The sequence below is a fragment of the Giraffa tippelskirchi genome, chromosome 5 (assembly GCF_054371585.1).
Source record: "Giraffa tippelskirchi isolate mGirTip1 chromosome 5, T2T-mGirTip1v1.2.pri, whole genome shotgun sequence".
Lineage (NCBI taxonomy): Eukaryota > Metazoa > Chordata > Mammalia > Artiodactyla > Giraffidae > Giraffa > Giraffa tippelskirchi.
The window spans coordinates 95296671-95315048 of NC_137279.1; the positions used below are offsets into that span (position 1 = coordinate 95296671).

The 18378-nt window shown below is 42.4% G+C and overlaps 1 protein-coding gene, 1 long non-coding RNA gene and 1 other non-coding gene across 5 annotated transcripts; 1 reads left to right on the forward strand and 2 right to left on the reverse strand.

Moving 5' to 3' along the window:
* Positions 1-5687: 5687 nt before the first annotated feature.
* Positions 5688-11645, reverse strand: LOC145507670 (uncharacterized). Its single transcript, XR_014055007.1, has 3 exons — positions 10599-11645; positions 8607-8728; positions 5688-8190 (listed from the first exon to the last, which is right to left on the reverse strand). It is a non-coding gene; the product is annotated as an uncharacterized LOC145507670 (long non-coding RNA).
* On the reverse strand, positions 11501-11572 carry TRNAM-CAU (transfer RNA methionine (anticodon CAU)). The gene has a single exon. It is a non-coding gene; the product is annotated as a tRNA-Met (tRNA).
* A 207-nt stretch (positions 11646-11852) lies between the features above and the next one.
* On the forward strand, positions 11853-18363 carry ILF2 (interleukin enhancer binding factor 2). 3 transcript variants are annotated; one of them, XM_081494873.1, is made up of 14 exons: positions 11853-11908; positions 12617-12676; positions 12893-12935; positions 13295-13399; positions 13783-13860; positions 14169-14271; positions 14770-14835; positions 15305-15421; positions 15903-15981; positions 16642-16729; positions 17116-17177; positions 17256-17370; positions 17584-17674; positions 17826-18363. In XM_081494873.1, exons 1-14 carry the CDS (start codon positions 11904-11906, stop codon positions 17984-17986), a joined length of 1173 nt encoding a protein of 390 aa, XP_081350999.1. In that variant the 5' UTR covers positions 11853-11903; the 3' UTR covers positions 17987-18363. The 3 variants fall into 3 exon arrangements, with proteins under 3 accessions (XP_081350999.1, XP_081351001.1, XP_081351000.1); XM_081494875.1 differs by lacking the exon at positions 12893-12935 and having other exon boundaries at positions 12617-12707; positions 13269-13399; XM_081494874.1 differs by lacking the exon at positions 12893-12935 and having other exon boundaries at positions 12617-12701; positions 13276-13399.
* The last annotated feature ends 15 nt before the right edge of the window (positions 18364-18378 follow it).

The following is an 18378-nucleotide window of genomic DNA, read 5'->3' on the forward strand; positions in this document are numbered from 1 at the left end:
TCTTCCCGCTTCTCGGCGGGCCAAATGTGTTTCTCCTCGGAGAAGCGGTACCCACAGAAGGGGCTCCCTCACGGGGATGGGAAGAACAGAGATGTATGGAAGTAACCGAGTGCCTCTTGCGCCCCACCTTGTCCCTCTCCTCCTACCTGGCTCCGTCTCGGGAAGAAAGAGGTGCAAGTTAGGGATCTTAGCTGGAAAAGGTGTGAGTGTTTGGTTGTGGGGAAGGAGGGTGACGTTTTCCGGAAAAGAAATTAGAGTAGTTGAATCCAGGGTCCCGTGACCACTCTATCTAGGATGTCATCCACCCCCCAGCTTCCAGACTGAGCGGATTAGCGGAGAAAAAGGACCAGGTGGAAGGGCGGAGTTAACTCTTTAGTTCCCAAAAGGCCGTAGGAACGGGAGGGAGAGCTGGTGGGTGGCCGCTGAAGCGAAGAGATGTGACCTCAGGGCCGCTACCGGCGTGTGCGTTTGCTTTGTCTTAAAGAGGAATATTAAAGTGAGATTTGTCGGGACGGTGGCAGACAGTGTTGGAAATGACAAGCGGAGGTGTGTATTGGGGAGTGTTTGGGGGGCCCTTGACAGCTGGGCCAGGGGGCGGGACAGCTGTGGAATCAGTCTGCCCTCTAGTGGCCAGAAGAAGGCATTGGCGGTATTGCGCGGCCCACCTCTGAAAACTTCTGCCTCAGTTCATTCAGTTCAGATCAGTCGCTCAGGACCAGAAATCAGCAAACTTCTGCACTGTAGACTTTCAAAGGACCTAGCACATGTTAAGCACCAACTAGATGCTGAAGGCATAAACATGAAGATTCTGTGTGTGTGTATTTGTCCTTGTGGTTGTTCAGTCACTAAGTCATGTCCGACTCTTTGCCACCCCAGGGACTGAAGCACACCAGACTCCTCTGTCCTTCATTCACTATCTCCTGTCCATTGAATCAGTGATGGTATCTAACCATCTCATCTTCTGCCACCTCCTTCTCCTTTTGCTTTCAGTCTTTCCCAGCATCAGAGGCTTTTCCAGTGAGTAGGCTCTTCACATCAGGTGGCCAAAGTACTGGAGCTTCAGCTTCAGTCCTTCCAGTAAATATTCAGGGTTGATTTCCTTTAGGATTGACTGGCTTGATCTCCTTGCTGTCCAGTGGACTCTTAAGAATCTTCTCCAGCACCACAGTCTGAAAGCATCAATTCTTCAGCGCTCAGCCTTCCTTATGCTCCAACTCTCACTTCCACACATGACTACTGGAAAAACCATAACTTTGACTATATGAACCGTTGTTGGCAAAGTAGTGTCTCTGCTTTTTAATATGCTGTCTAGGTTTCATAGCTTTCCTTCCAAGGAGCAAGTGTCTTTTAATTTCATGGCTGCAGTCATCATCTACAGTGATTTTGGAGCCCAAGAAAATAAAACCTGTCACTGTTTCCACTTTTCCCCCTGCTATTTGCCATGACGTGATGGGACCGGATGCCATGATCTTAGTTTTAATCAAGTTGAGTTTTAAGCCAACTTTTTCACTCTCCTCTTTCACCCTCATCAAAAGGTTCCTTAGTTCCTCTTCACTTCCTGCCATTAGAATGGTAGTATCTGCATATCTGAAGTTACTGATATTTCTCCTGGCAATCTTGACTCCAACTTGTGATTCTTCCAGCCTGACATTTCACATGATGTACTCTGCATATAAGTTACATAAGCAGAGTGACAATATGCAGCCTTGTTGTACTCTTTTCTCAATTTTGTACTGGTCTTCCCTGTCTGATTCAAACTGTTGCTTCTTGATCTGCATTCAAGTTTCTCAGGAGACAGGTGAGGTGGTCTGGTATTCCCATCTCTTGAAGAATTTTCCACAGTTTATTGTGATCCACACAGTCAAAGGTTTTAGTGTAGTCAATGAAGCCAAAGTACATGTTTTTCTGAAATTCTGTTGCTTTCTCTATGACCCAATAAATGTTGGCAATTTGATCTTTGGTTCTTCTACCTTTTCTAAATCCAGTATGTACATCTGGAGTTCTCCGTTCACATACTGCTGAAGCCTAGCTTGAAGGATTTTGAGCATAACGTTGCTATCATGTTCAGTTCAGTTCAGTCGCTCAGTCCTGTCTGACTCTTTGCAACCCCATGAATTGCAGCACCCCAGACCTCTCTGTCCATCACCAACTCCCGGAGTCTACCCAAACCCATGTCCATTGAGTCAGTGATGCCATCCAACCATCTCATCCTCTGTTGTCCCCTTCTCCTCCTGCCCCCAATCCTACCCAGCATTAGGGTCTTTTCCAATGAGTCAACTCTTCCCATGAGGTGGCCAAAGTATTGGAGTTTCAGCTTCAACATCAGTCCTTCCAATGAACACACAGGATTGATCTCCTTTAGGATGGATTGATTGGATCTCCTTGCAGTCCAAGGGACTCTCAAGAGTCTTCTCCAACACCACAGTTCAAAAGCATCAATTCTTCAGCGCTCAGCTTTCTTCACCGTCCAACTCTCACACCCATACATGACCACTGGAAAAACCATAGCCTTGACTAGATGGACCTTTGTTGGCAAAGTAATGTCTCTGCTTTTAAATATGCTATCTAGGTTGGCATAACCTTCCTTCCAAGGAGAAAGCGTCTTTTAATTTCATGGCTGCAATCACCATCAGCAGTGATTTTGGAGCCTCCAAAAAATAAAGTCTGACACTGTGTGCACTGTTTCCCCATCTATTTCCCATGAAGTGATGGGACCAGATGCCATGATCTTAGTTTTCTGAATGTTGAACTTTAAGCCAACTTTTTCACTCTCCTCTTTCACTTTCATCAAGAGGCTCTTTAGTTCTTCTTCACTTTCTGCCATAAGGGTGGTGTCATCTGCATATCTGTTAGATATCATGTTAGATGAGTGCAATTGTATGGTAGTTTGAACATTCTTTGGCATTGGAATGAAAACTGATCTTTTCCAGTCCTGTGGCCACTGTTGAATTTTCCAAATTTGCTGACATCTTGAGTCCAACACTTTAACAGCATCATCTTTTAGGATTTGAAATAGCACAGCTGGAATTCCATCACCTCTACTAGCTTTGTTTGTAGTAACGCTTCCTAAGGCCCACTTGACTTCACACTCTGAGAAGTCCAGCTCTTGGTGAGTGACCACATCATCATGGTTATCCCAGTCATTAAGACCTTTTTTGTATAGTTCTTCTGTGTATTCTTGCCACCTCTTCATCTCTTCTGCTTCTGTTAGGTCTTTACTGTTTCTATCCTTCATCATGCCCATCCTTGCGTGAAAAGTTCGCTTGATATCTCCAATTTCCTTGAAGAGATCTCTAGTCTTTCCCATTCTATTGTTCTGCTCTATTTCTTTGCATTGTTCATTTAAGAAGACCTTCTTATCTTTCCCTGCTATTCTCTGTAACTTTGCATTCAGTTGAGTTTATCTGTTCCTTTGTCCCTTTTTTTTTTCTTTTTCCTTTGTCCCTTTTTTTGTCACGTCTCTTTTTTCTTCAGTCATTTATAAAGCCTCCCCAGACAACCACTTTGACTTCCTGCGTTTCTTTTTCTTTGGGACAGTTTTGGTCACTGCCTCAAGTATATGTTACGAACCTCTGTTCATAGTTCTTCAGGCACTCTGTCTATCAGATCTAATCCCTTGAATCTATTCGTCACCTCCACTTTATAATCATAAGGGATTTGATTTAGCTCATACCTGAATGACCTAGTGGTGTTCCCTAATTTCTTCAAGTCTGAATTTTGCAATAGGGAGTTCATGATCTGAGCCACAGTCAGCTCCTGGTCTTGTTTTTGCTGACTGTATAGAGCTTCTTCATCTTTGGCTGCAAAGAATATAATCAATCTGATTTTGGTATTGACCATCCAGTGATGTCCATGTGTAGAGTCATCTCTTGTGTTGTGGGAAAAGGGTGTTTGCTATGACCAGCGTGTTCTCTTGACAAAACTGTTAGCCTTTGCCCTGCTTCATTATGTACTCCAAGGCCAACTGAAAGTGAAAGTATTAGTAGCTCAGTTGTGTCCAACTCTTTATGACCCCATGGACCGTTATAACGCCCACCAGGCTCCTCTGTCCATGGAATTCTACAGGCAAGAAAACTGGAGTGGGTAGCCATTCCCTTCTCAAGGGGATCTTCCCCACCCAGGACTCCTGCAATAAGGGGAGATTCTTTACCATCTGAGCAACCAGGGAAGCCACTCTGAGGTCAAACTTGCCTGTTATTCCCAGTATCTCTTGAATTCCTACTTTTACATTCCAATTCCCTATGATAAAAAGGACATCTTTTTTGGTGTTAGTTCTAGAAGTTCTTGTAGGTCTTTATAGAACCCGTCAACTTCAGCTTCTTTGGTATCTGTGGTTGGGGCATAGACTTGGATTACTGTGATATTGAATGGTTTGCCTTGGAAACGAACAGACATCATTCTGTTGTTTTTGAGGTTGCACCCAAGTACTGCATTTTGAACTCTTCTATTGACCATGAGGGCTACTTACTTCCTTTCTTCTAAGAGACTCTTGCCCACGGTAATAGATATAATGATCATCTGAATTAAATTTGCCCATTCCCATTCATTTTAGTTCACTGATTCCTAAGATGTCGATGTTCAGTCTTGCCGTCTCCTGCCATCTCAACGTCCAATTTACCTTGATTCATGGACCTAACATTCAAGGTTCCTATGCAATATTGTTCTTTACAGCATGAGACTTTACTTTCACCATCAGATACATCCACAACTGAGTGTTGTTTCCACTTTGGCCCAGTCACTGCATTCCTTCTGGAGCAACTAGTAATTGCCCTCCACTCTTCCCCACTAGCATACTGGACACTTTCGACCTAGGAAGCTCACCTTCCAGTGTCATATCTTTTTGCCTATTCATACTGTTCATGAGGTTCTTGCAACAAGAATACTGGAAGGGGTTGCCATTTCCTCCTCTGGTGGACCACATTTTGTCAGAACTCTTCACTATGACCCATCCTTCTTGGGTGGCCCTACACAGCATGTCTCATAGCTTCACTGAGTTACACAAGCCCCTTCACCACGACAAGCCTGTGATCCATGAAGGGGTAGGGAGGATGAGAAAGTTATTCTGTACAGAGAGAGCAGAATACTGAAGTATGCTTCCTACATATTTAGGAGAATTTTGAATATGGTTATGGTCTAGAGCAAACAGTAGCCATGGACCAACTTCAGATGGCAGGCATGTTTTGTCTAATCTGTTCTCTCGCTCTCTCTCTCTCGGAGTTGACCAAGAATGTGGGCAATTAACACACACACACACACACACACACACACTCGTGTGTGTGTGTAATTTAATTGCTCACTTTTTATATCAGCAGGTGGCACATGAATATTTGGACTTCTGACTTGTCTTAAAATATTGGAGAGCTGGTAATATAGGTTCTGCATCTCTCTATGTAACAATCATCTGAAACCAAGCACCCAATATTTCTTTGAGATGAGTCTAGCTCATCACGGTTCTTATACACCCTGTGGACTCATTTGCATCACTGGCTGCAGCACTAGTGTATGTTTTCAACCCTGATCTAAGATGTAAGGTATCTGGGTGTAAGAGTGACTGAGGAGGAGAGGCAAGAAAAGGCAGCAGAGGGCAGATAATGCAAGCTTTGTGCGATAGGCATAATGTCTTTGTCTTAAAGGGAGGACTCCAGAAGCTATAGAGGTAGATAGGAGACAGGGAAATAAAAAAAATAAAAACAAAACAGTTTTATTGAAGTATATTTGTTATATCATAAACTGTACATTTGTAACATATATTACGATTTGATGAGCTTGGACATACACGTATGCTGGTGAAACCATCACAACATCAAGGTAATACACATTTTCATCACTTCCAAAAATTTCCTTGTGTCCTTTTGTGTGTGTGTGTGTGTGTGTGTGTGTAAGACACCTAACATGAGATCTACCCTTTCAACAAAATTTAAAATGTATAATGTGGTCTTATTCATTATAGGGCAATATCTTATAAGTAGAACCAATTGGAATTCAGGAAAAGAAGACAGTGTACAAATAACTGAAGTCTAGGCAACACTGACCCATTAGTTGAGAAGCTGAAAGGTTTTGGGGGGAAATATAACAATTTTAGTTTATTGGTTTTGAGGTGCCTGTAGATACCCAAGTGGAGGTATCCAATAAGCCATTAGATTAGTGGAACTGGAACTCAGGAGAACTAGACTAGAAATATAACTGAGTAATTGAGCTTCCCTTTTACCCATGGTGGCTTAAATAATTTGTCCAACCCTCAAGCTGAGCTGAAGGTAACTAAAAAATGGTAGATGAAATGCTTTTGAAAATCAACAGTCTAGGAAGACGGTGAGAACATGAAAGGACAGGAAAGCAGGAGACCAGCAATAGGAGGCCTTTTCCACCTGGAGTTATTTGCTGATCCAAAATTGGTGGCAGAAAATAGGCTACATGGGGCAAGTGAGACAAAAGTTGGAGTCCAACTGTCCCCAAAAATGATCACCCGGGTAAACCATCTTCCTATTTAGGGTTAGGATTCTGAAAGGCTGCACTCTTAGGGGAAACCCAGGAGTAGGGGAAACCAGAAGTAAACAGAAAATCCTGTCCTGAAGTAGTCAAAAGCCCAAAATTAAGAACCAATTGATGGGTTTAAGAGCAAGTTAGACTCAAGTGAGGAGTAAGTAATGAATTGGAAGAAAGCATAGAAGAAACCACTCAGAACGAAGCATGGACAAAAAGGAATGAAAAATACAAAAGAGGAGGTTAGGGGGAAAAAAAAGGAGGTTGCAGATATAAAAGATATCATGAGAAAGTCTGGCTCACCTTTATTTGGAACCAAGGAGGGAGGGAAATAATAGAGTAGAAGCAATATTAAAAGAGACAGTGGCTGAGAAACTTAAAAAATATATACATCAAGCCACAGATTCAAGAAGCTCAACAAATCTCAAGATTAAAAAGAATAATCCATACCTGGAACCATCAGAGTGAAACTGCAGGAAATGAAAGATTTGTTCAGTCACTTGGTCTTGTCTGGCTCCTTGTGACCCCATAGACTGCAGCACACCAGGCTTCCCTGTTCTTCACTAGCTCCTGTAGTTTGCTCAAACTCATGTTCCTTGAGTCGATGATGCTATCCATCCTCTGCCCCCATCTTCTCCTCCTGCCTTCAATCTTTCCCAGCATCAGGGTCTTTTCCAATGAGTCAGCTCATGTCTGACTCTTTGCAACTCCATGGATTGCAAACTCCAGGCTTCCTAGTCCTTCATTGATTATGGTATTAGGATCATAATTAAATCCTTTAGTGAGTACCTGGCATCACTTATTTCTCATTGAAAATATTTACTATATAATACAATTTGCTGGATGTGAGAGTGTAATTGAAAAAGTCTTGGTCTTAGTTTTAAATCTAAAACAAATTAGTTACTGCGTGACACTGTGATTGTTGTCATGTCCAACTCTTCGCAACCCCATGAACTGCAGCACTCCAGACTTCCCTGTCCTTCAATATCTCCTGGAGTTTGCACAAATTCATGTCCATTGAGTCGGTAATGCTATCTGACCACCTCATCCTTTGCTTCCCTCTTCTCCTTTTGCCTTCAATCTTTCCCAGCATCAGGGACTTTTCCAATGAGTCTGATCTCTACATTAGGAGGCTAAAATATTGGAACTTCAACTTCAGTTTCAGTCATTCCAATGAGTATTCAACATTAATTTCCTTTAGGATTGACTGGCTTGATCCCCTTGCAGTCCAGATGGACCCTCAAGAGTCTTCTCCAGCACCACAATTTGAAAGCATCTATTCTTTGGTTCCCAGCCTTCTTTATGATCCAACTGTTAAATTCGTATGACTACTGGAAAAACCACAGCTTTGACTGTAGGGACCTTTGTCAGCAAAGTGATGTCTCTGGTTTTTAATATGCTGTCTGGGTTTGTCATAGCTTCCCTTCCAAGGAGGAAATGTCTTTTAATTTCATGACTGCAGTCATTTTGGAGCCCAAGAAAATAAAATCTGCCACTTGTTTCTACTTTTTCCCCATCTATTGGCCATGAAATGATGGGACCAGATGCCATGATCTTTGTTTTTTGAATGTTGAGTTTTAAGCCAACTTCTTCACTCTCCTCTTTCACCTTAATCAAGAGGCTCTTTAGTTCCTCTTCATTTTCTGCCATTAGAGTGGGGTCATCTGCATATCTGAGGTTATTGATATTTCTCCCGGCAATCTTTAAAATCTTTAAAGACAATCAGAAAAAAAAGGACTGGTTACTCTCAGAAGAGCAATCATTTGACTAACAACTCTTTCTTCACAGCAAAAATGGAAGCCCTAAATAGTAAAATAATATTGTAAATGTGCTGAAAGAAAATGACTTCCAATTTAGAATTACATATCTAGAGAAAATGTCCTTCAAAAACAAAGGTGAAATAAAGATGTATTCAGAGAAGCTGAAAACAAGAAAGTTAGCCACCAGCAGAAGGGCACTAATTCTCAAGAAGGAGTATTATTCCATAGTGTTGTGGATACAGGAAGGAATAAAGAGCTTTAAAAATGGTAAATCTCAGTGACCACTGTCTTAGTAAGCATTAATGTCCTATAGGATTGAAAATATATATGATTTTAAATTCTGTAAACATATACACCTATACTTACCCAATAGGAACAATTGCATCTCACAAGAATCTTGTACAAAAATGGTCATAGCAGCTTTATTCATAAAGGCTTCAAACTGGAAACAACCCAAATGTGGCCTGTGTCTCAGCCAGTCAGAGGTCCTGTATTCAACACAGGAGAATGGATAAACAAACTGTGGAATATTTATGCAATGAAATGCTACTTATAATAAAAGGAAACAAATTGCTGACAGATGCAAAATTCAGAAGAATTTTAAAATGAGTCAAGCAAAAGAAGCTAAACAAAAAAAGAGTACATAGGATATGAGTCCTTTTATGTGAACAACAGACAAAAGTAATCTCTGACAAGAGAAATTAGAATAGCGATTGCCTCTAGGAGAAGGGCAAACGGGTATCAGTGAATTTTTTGAGGTGATAAAAATGTTTTATGTTAATCTATGTGGTAGTTACCTGGGAAAAATACGTTACTCAAAATTAATCAAGCTGTAGACTTAAGATCTATGTACTCTGCTGTAGTAAATAATACACCAATACAGTACTTAAAGGAGTTACACAACAATATATACAGTTCTGGAGGGAGTGATGGTGGTAAACGGAATTAAGTTATTCTTGCATTTTTCTCGAGAAGGGAAAAGGTTTTATAAAATTAGACTTTGACAATCAAGGAGGCGCATCATAATTTTTAGGGTTCAGTTCAGTTCAGTCGTTCAGTCGTGTCCAACTCTTTGCTACCCCATGAACTGCAGCACGCCAGGCCTCCCTGTCCATCACCAACTCCCGGAGTCCACACAAACCCAAGTCCATTGAGTCGGTGATGCCATCCAACCATCTCATCTTCTGTCGTCCCCTTCTCTGCCCTCAATCTTTCCCAGCATCAGGGTCTTTTCAAATGAGTCAGCTCTTCGGATCAGGTGGCCAAAGTACTGGAGTTTCAGCTTCAACATCAGTCCTTCCAATGAACACCCAGGACTGATCTCCTTTAGGATGGACTGGTTGGATCTCCTTGCAGTCCAAGGGACTCTCAAGAGTCTGCTCTAACACCACAGTTCAAAAGCATCAATTCTTCTGCACTCAGCTTTCTTTATAGTCCAACTCTCACGTCCATACATGACCACTGGAAAAACCATAGCCTTGACTAGACGGACCTTTGTTGGCAAAGTAATGTCTCTGCTTTTTAATATGCTGTCTAGGTTGGTCATAACTTTCCTTCCAAGCAGTAAGCGTCTTTTAATTTCATGGCTGCAATCACCATCTGCAGTGATTTTGGAGCCTAGAAAAATAAAATCAGCCACTGTTTCCACTGTTTCCCCATCTATTTCCCATGAAGTGATGGGACCAGATGCCATGATCTTAGTTTTCTGAACGTTGAGCTTGAAGCCGACTTTTTCACTCTCCTCTTTCACCTTCATCAAGAGGCTCTTTAGTTCTTCTTCACTTTCTGCCATAAGGGTGGTGTCATCTGCATATCTGAGGTTATTGATATTTCTCCCGGCAATCTTGATTCCAGCTTGTGTTTCTTCCAGCCCAGCGTTTCTCATGATGTACTCTGCATATAAGTTAAATAAGCAGGGTGACAATATACAGCCTTGACGTACTCCTTTTCCTATTTGGAACCAGTCTGTTGTTCCATGTCCAGTTCTACTGTTGTTTCCTGACCTGCATACAGATTTCTCAGGAGTGGTCTGGTATTCCCTTTTCTTTCAGAATTTTCCACAGTTTATTGTGATCCACACAGTCAACTTTGGCATAGTCAGTAAAGCAGAAATAGATGTTTTTCTGGAACTCTCTTGCTTTTTCGATGATCCAGCGGAAGTTGGCAATTTGATCCCTGGTTCCTCTGCCTTTTCTAAAACCAGCTTGAACATCTGGAAGTTTACGGTCCACGTATTGCTGAAGCCTGGCTTGGAGAATTTTGAGCATTACTTTACTAGCATGTGAGATGAGTGCAATTGTGGGGTAGTTTGAACATTCTTTGGCATTGCCTTTCTTTGGGATTGAAATGAAAACTGACCTTTTCCAGTCCTGTGGCCACTGCTGAGTCTTCCAAGTTTGCTGGCATATTGAGTGCAGCACTTTCACAGCATCATCTTTTAGGATTTCAAATAGCTCAACTGGAATCCCATCACCTTCACTAGCTTTGTTCGTAGTGATGCTTCCTAAGGCCCACTTGACTTCACATTCCAGGATATCTGGCTCTAGGTGAGTGATCGCACCATGGTGATTATCTGGGTCGTAAAGATCTTTTTTGTACAATTTTTAGGGTAACCACTAGAAATGTAGAAAAAGAGGGGGAACTCTCAATTGACAGAAGCAGGGAAGGAATAATAAACAATAATCAACGCAAAAGAAGGCAAGGAGGAATAACAGGATTATAGGAAGGACAAAAAGCACATAGTAATATGAATTGATGTAAATGCAACCACAGTATATCCATATACGTGGCTGTGAAACTTTGCATAAAGGTGGAATACGCCAGAGAGGTTGTAGAATGAGTAAAGGAAAAAGGAGAGGAAACTGGACAAAAAATGGCAGGGGGCTTGTCCTTCTCTCCTGTCGCTCCCTTGCCCTCCTTTTCTGAGCTCTCTTTCCAAAGACTGTCTCAGTTTCCCTTCTAGTCCCTCACCATCAGTACTTTCCCTCTCTGAGTCAATCAACATACATACTCATATCCGTTTCTCCTGTCTCAAGAGCCTCTATGAACCACATCCAGAAATGTAGTGTTCACAGTCACCTAATCCCTTCCTACATGATTTCGCTTGCTTTTTCCATTTCACTCGCTGATGGCAAAAACAGCTTTTAAAGGCTGAATTTTTGAGGGAGAAAAAAAGTAGGAATACCGTAGTTACATTTACTGAGGAAATTTAAAACAGAAAAACTGTCCCAGGAATAAAAGAATAAAAAGAAAGACGACACTAGCAGAGGATGGTTTCGATCCATCGACCTCTGGGTTATGGGCCCAGCACGCTTCCGCTGCGCCACTCTGCTGTCGCTGTTGCTTGTCTCCTAAGAATTATATAGGAAGGTCTCTAGATGCCAGCCGTCCTAACTTCTTTACACAGCGCTCTCTAGTGTCTGCAAAAGGGCGTTAATATCTAGTCCGTTCTTATTGGCTAGTTACTGACATAGCAGGCCCTTTTCATTGGCTCAATAAACCGGTTTGCCAGAGCAAACCAATAGGCACAGGCAGCAGAGTACGGCGGGAGCCAATCGCGCTGAAGTTTGTTGGGACACGCCGGCAAGCTGCCTCTCCAGTTGTCGGCTCCCCAGAGGAAAGGGGCGGTTGGTGTGGCCTCCATTGTTCGGGATCTAGGACGCCATGAGGTAAGGGCTGTGGGGTGCTCTAGGGAGGTTTACAGGTATTCGACCGAAAACTTTAGGAAGTTGGTGCGAAAGGAGTCGGGGGACTGGAAAGGGCCATGTACCTGGGGGTTGCACGGAAACCTGAGAACTCCTGGTCTAAGAGAGTGGGGGAGGTCGGGGGCAGTAGAGGCGGGGAAACTTGGCCGGGGATGGGGGGTGGGGCCCAGGAGTCGAGAGGCGGTTTCGACTGTTCTATCTCTGGGAGGCTTCAGATGAGGGGGTGTCCTCAGGTTCCAGGAGGAGCACCCCCACACCCCCTATTTAGACTGAGAAGGCTGGAACGTGTCTCATTCATCCTCAGTGCCAGGTGCTTGACATACACGATACGCCTGATAGATGCTTTTACTACATGAACGAATAAATAAGCAATCACACTAGTCTCCGAAGTATTAGGGTTGGCGGGACCCGGCAATTATGGGGTGTTTCTTGTAGGGCTCTCTGAGCCTCGTCAGAATTTAATGTGGTTTGATGTGATTCAGTTATCCAGTCATGGGGAGTGAGGCTGGACATTTGGAAGGTGTAGAAGTGTAAGTGAGAATGGGATCCTTTGGCTTCCAAAGGGAAGTGCAGAGCGGTAGAGGCAAGCTAACTTGAAACCATACTGCCGGTATTGAGATTGCTTCAACGAGATGAAAACAAAATTAAAATATGTTAATAATGCATTTCTAGGGGTGACAGAGGCCGAGGTCGTGGCGGGCGCTTTGGTTCCAGAGGAGGCCCAGGAGGAGGGTGAGTGCCAGTTTTTAGCATCTTTGTGCCCGTTGGTTTCCGTTTCAGTCATCTAAACAGGAGTTCGGAGTGGAGTAATCTTAAGTGCCTTGTTGAGATCCAGCTGTAGTTGAGAAGTATTCTTCCCATGCTCTCTTGATAAATGAGTTTGGCCCCATTATGTGAAGTCAATTTGATTTATGTGGTCAGTAATCTGGATTGTTTTTCGCTTTTTAGGTTCAGGCCCTTTGTGCCACATATTCCGTTTGACTTCTATTTGGTGAGTGCCTTGGACACTATTCAATTGTTGTTTCTTGGAACCTGGCATCTCCCTGTTAATGAAGTCATATGGTAGTTGGAGTAGAAAAAGGGAGGCTTTGAGTCATCTGTGTTGCTTTACATACAGAAACAGTGTAACCTGGGTGGGGAAGAAATTCCTTTATTACAGTTGACAGTAACATGATTATAATCTTTGTTCTGAACCGTTAATTGTATCACTGCCTTATCTGTTAATATAAGGGTAGCAAGAGCATAAGTGTTGTAGAATTGTCTCTTTTTTTTGTGTTGTGGCAACAGAAAAATAAATCTGTTGTCTATTATTTTTGGTAAGTAGTATATAGTAGTTTATTTCTTGTTTAGTGTGAAATGGCTTTTCCCCGGGTCAAGCCAGCACCTGATGAAACTTCCTTCAGTGAGGCCTTGCTGAAGAGGAATCAGGACCTTGCTCCTAATTCTGCTGAACAGGTATATTCTGTTGGTTTCCTTCCTGAGATTTCATGAAGGAAGCTTAGACAAGTAAATAGTTACTTGGTGAGGTTACTGTTATCAGAGCCTGAACTCCATAGGTTTAATTGTTCCTATTCTTCATTGTGGGTAAAGGGAGAGCATCGGGTGAATGTATAAACAGATTACATGTGCATTCATATTATTACTGGGGAATCTGTCTTTGGGATCAAAAAGTTTTCTCTTCTGGCATATTCAAGGCTGGGAGGGTCAGGGTGTTCTCAGAATCCTGTGTAGGTGTTGATTCATCTCCTATTGAAGGAATTGGGGAAAATAGTCAAACTTGATGAAAAGTTGCTTGGTATTTCACCTGAGGGTATTTCTGTTTTCCTGCTGTCTTTCAGGCCTCTATCCTTTCCCTGGTGACAAAAATAAACAATGTGATTGACAATTTGATTGTGGCTCCAGGGACATTTGAAGTGGTGAGTTTTTGAAGATGTAGTCCTAGGAAGGGGAAGCCATGGTAGTGTGAAAGTTTCCTTGGTTCCTGTTGCTTAATTCTTCAGATGCCTATTCAGGGCCACTCTTGGGATGGGAAAGTACAATGGAATTCCTTTGTGGTGCTGGTCTTGGGGACCAGACTCATCATTACTGTCAGCTAGCCGTAATGAATCAGGCTTTTTATTGCTCATTTGGGGATATGATTTGAACTCTGCTACTTCCAAATCTAGGTAATAAGCTTCTCACTTCTAAGTTGTGTTTTTTCTTTCTTAAATCCCTTTTCCAACAGCAAATTGAAGAAGTCCGACAAGTCGGATCATATAAAAAGGGAACAATGACTACAGGGCACAATGTGGCTGACCTGGTGGTGATCCTAAAGATTTTGCCAACATGTGAGTGTGCCTCTCTCTGGCCACAGCAGCAGAACCTAGCAGTTGGATTCCAGGCATAGGGATCTAAATGTGTGCTGTATGTGAAAGAATATATGACCAGTTACTGCAGGACAGACTTTGCTCCCCAGGGGACATTCGGCAGTGTCTGGAGATGTTTGAGGCTAACGTCTTCTGGTAGAGGCCAGGGTTGCTGCTAAGCATCCTGCAGTGGACAAGACAGACCCTACCTCCCAACCCCAAACAAAGAATTATCCAGGCCAAAATGGCATTAGTCCCACTGATAAAAATCCCTACTGTGGAAAAAAGGTGTGTGTAAAGGAGGAGGTGTCGCTGAGCCTTCAGTTTCTCTGTTTTTACAAGCTTCCCCTTGTAAAAGTGTGTATTCAGTTGCTTGTTCTTGCTCCAGTGGAAATCAGAGTGCAGAGTAGCTTTGAGACATATAGAAAGTCGACTAAAATAATTATAATCTTCATTATGTCTTTTTCTCTCTCAATCTAGTGGAAGCTGTTGCTGCACTAGGAAACAAGGTCGTGGAGAGCCTAAGAGCACAGGATCCTTCTGAAGGTTTGAGTTAGTTGCTGAACATGTAATACAGTGGTCATAGAGGCCAAGTTTATAATTATAAGTACATTTTAACAAAGTCAGGCCAGGCTAGAAGAAAGAGTGAGTGCAGAGTTTTATGTTGGGGAAGTTTCTAGCAGAGATCACCAGTGTACAAAATCTAATTGATTTCCCTTTTAAAATTCTGTATTTTCAATTCTGACTCTGGACTGTTGCTGTTTTTAAAAACCTGGGACTTCCCTGGTGATCCAGTTATTAAGATTCTATACTACCAATGCAGGGGGCATGGGTTCGATCCCTGGTTGGGGAACTAAGATCCTGTAGCCGAGTAAATAACAAATAAATAATAACAGATAGATAGATCTCTTAGATAAATCAATAGATAAATATCTGTTCCCCTACCCTCATCCTGGATTTACCTTTGGTCATCTAATGGAAATGTGAGTGCAACTTCTGATTTTTCTTCTTTCAGTTTTGACCATGCTGACCAATGAAACTGGCTTTGAAATCAGCTCTTCTGATGCTACAGTGAAGATTCTCATTACAACAGTGCCACCAAATCTCCGAAAACTGGACCCAGAACTCCACTGTTAGTCCTTTTATTCCATTGCTGTGAAATTTGGGGGAAATTCAAAACATGGTATAAAGTGCTATTGAATTTACTTCATTTGTTGCTATTCCACATGAGACCTTTTGGGACCCAAGTTTACCCCCAAACTTTGCTATCTTCCTTTGTAATTTGGTAGCAGTTTTATCAGCTTCCTAATGAAATTGTCAAAAACAGCCAGGCCAAGAAAGCAGTTTGAGGACTTAAGAAAAAGGACTGAGGAATTATTTATGGGGAGGGTAGGCTTTTGGAGAAAACTGGGACTCTCTCATGCTTCCAGATCTGGTTTAGGGGAGGAATAGTGATGTGGGGATTTGCTGATCTGGGGACATGGGGATTAGTTCAAAGAATTACTAAGTTATCCTGTCCTCCTTCTGAGTTCTTGGAGCGGGGCAGTGGAATTGAATTGCTTGCTCAGTAATCAGAATGTTTCATCTTGGTGGATGCCATGCTTGTCTTCTAGTGGATATCAAGGTGTTACAGAGTGCCTTAGCAGCCATCCGACATGCCCGCTGGTTTGAGGAAAATGCTTCTCAGTCCACGTGAGTCCCTGCCTATTTGAGTGAAGATATATCCTAATCCTTCTAACTACATTGAACAGCATGATAACCCAACCTTCCTCTGACAACTGTTTTTGACTGATTTTCTGTCTGGATTTTGATTTTTTTTTTACCTGAAGTACCTGGTAGCTCAACTGGTAAAGAACCCCCCTGCAATGCAGGAGACCCCAGTTCGATTTCTGGGTCAGGAAGATCCCCTGGAGAAGGGAATGGCTACCCACTCCAGTATTCTGGCCTGGAGAATTCCATGGACTGTATGGTCCATGGTGTTGCAAAGAGTTGGATACGAATGAGTGACTTTCACTTCATTTCAAGCAACTTAGGTTGAGGGAAAGAAGGGAATAATTCTGACAATAGCTTCAGCTCTGTGCCTTAGGTATGGAAGTAAAATCTTATTGCTTTAATTTTTAAAGGTTATAAAATGCCCGTCTTGTACAGAGTATCCTTGTAACATTTATTTTATACGTAGTAGTTTGTACCTCTTAATCCCATGACCCCTATTGTGCCCCTGCTCTCTTCCCGTTCGTAATCACTAGTTTGTTCTCTGTATTTGTGGGTCTGTTTCTGTTTCCTTTTTGTTATATTCACTGATTTGTTTCATGATCTGTTATGCTTTTAATTCCTGGTGCCTCTTACCTTCAGAGTTAAAGTTCTCATCAGACTGCTGAAGGACCTGAGGATTCGTTTTCCTGGCTTTGAGCCCCTTACTCCTTGGATACTTGACCTACTTGTAAGTAATGAAGGGCAACTGGAATTCCTGACCCACCGTTATGAATCAGTAGTTAGTCTGAACTTGGTACAAATTAAAAGAAATCTTGGCGGAATGGGGGAACAAAAAAAAGAAATCTCATTAGTGGACAAGTAATCCAATGAAGATTCAATGTTTATTACTTCTTGGGCTTTTGGAGTACTCAATTAAATGGGTAGTTATTACTGCTCCTTTAACTTTTTCATTACTGTTGTCATTAATGTGCTAATGGAGAGAAATTACTGAATGAACAGTCATTTCACAGCTGCTTCTTGAACATGAAAGTTTTCTTCATGATGGTTTAAAGTTTTAATTTGTTTGAAGATAGAATTGCCACTTTATGGCACACTTACCAGATTTTTTTGTAGGGACACTATGCCGTGATGAACAATCCCACCAGACAGCCTTTGGCCCTGAATGTGGCATACAGGTAGAGCATGCTGCTTTGGGTTTGGGGTTTGACTGTAAGTTGTCTTGTGTGTTCTTCTAATACCTCTCCATGTTTCAGACGGTGCTTGCAGATTCTGGCTGCAGGACTGTTCCTGCCAGGGTCGGTGGGTATCACAGACCCCTGTGAGAGTGGCAACTTCAGAGTACATACAGTCATGACTCTGGAACAGCAGGTATTGGTGCAGCTCTGAAATGGTCCATTGTGCCTCCCTCTTGAATATCCCTTGTCAGAAAGCAAAGGAAATGTGATCTTAGTGGTCAGAGATTTGCGGGTTCTCACAAATTTTGGTTTTGAAATTAAAAGTTTTCTTCATCTTAGTTGTCATGAAAATGAGAAGGTATTTTGATTCTCCTTGCTAATTTACTCTTCCTTTGCTCTCCCTCAGGATATGGTCTGCTACACAGCTCAGACTCTGGTCCGAATCCTCTCACATGGTGGCTTTAGGAAGATCCTTGGCCAGGAGGGTGATGCCAGCTGTGAGTGACCACTGTGGGGCAGGGGTTCTTTATGATACTCTGTGATCTACAAAGTAACTCCATACTCCTCAGTGGTCTTCATGTTTCCACTGTGTAGGTCATGACTTGGATGTTGGGCTAGTTGTCTGAAGTCACCTTTTTTCTCTTCTAGATCTTGCTTCTGAAATATCTACCTGGGATGGAGTGATAGTGACACCTTCAGAAAAGGCTTATGAGAAGCCACCAGAGAAGAAGGAAGGAGAGGAAGAGGAGGAGAATACAGAAGAACCACCTCAAGGAGAGGAAGAAGAAAGCATGGAGACTCAGGAGTGACCTCCTTATCTCTTCACCACCCCCTTTCTTACCCAAGGGGAAGACTGGAGCCTAAGCTGACTGCTACTGGGCTTTATGTGGTGGCATTTCTGAGGGAGTAAGGGAGACAAGAAGGAAGATTTTTAAAGAAAGACTCTATAGAAGGAAGCGTCATTCCACTGGGTTCTGAAACTGTCTTAGTAATCAGAAGTCTCCCGTTTATGACCTGTGCCATCCATCTACAGTGAAGCAAGATACCAACTTTTCTTCCTAATATTCTAGAATCCCAAGCTCCTGAAACCTCTCTCAGCCAGTACTTTGTTGTTGAAATATTGTGAACTGTTAGTGTTTGGATTTTTTTTTTTCTAAGAAAAAAGATTAAAGTACTTCCTAGTAGGGCTCTTGGTACTGTT

Excerpts from the sequence above, each read along its gene's own strand:
- ILF2 (XM_081494873.1), top strand. Across the intron at positions 15,982-16,641 it reads GAAAATGCTTCTCAGTCCAC|AGTTAAAGTTCTCATCAGAC; the intron begins GTGAGTCCCTGC and ends TCTTACCTTCAG. Across the intron at positions 17,178-17,255 it reads GCCCTGAATGTGGCATACAG|ACGGTGCTTGCAGATTCTGG; the intron begins GTAGAGCATGCT and ends TCCATGTTTCAG.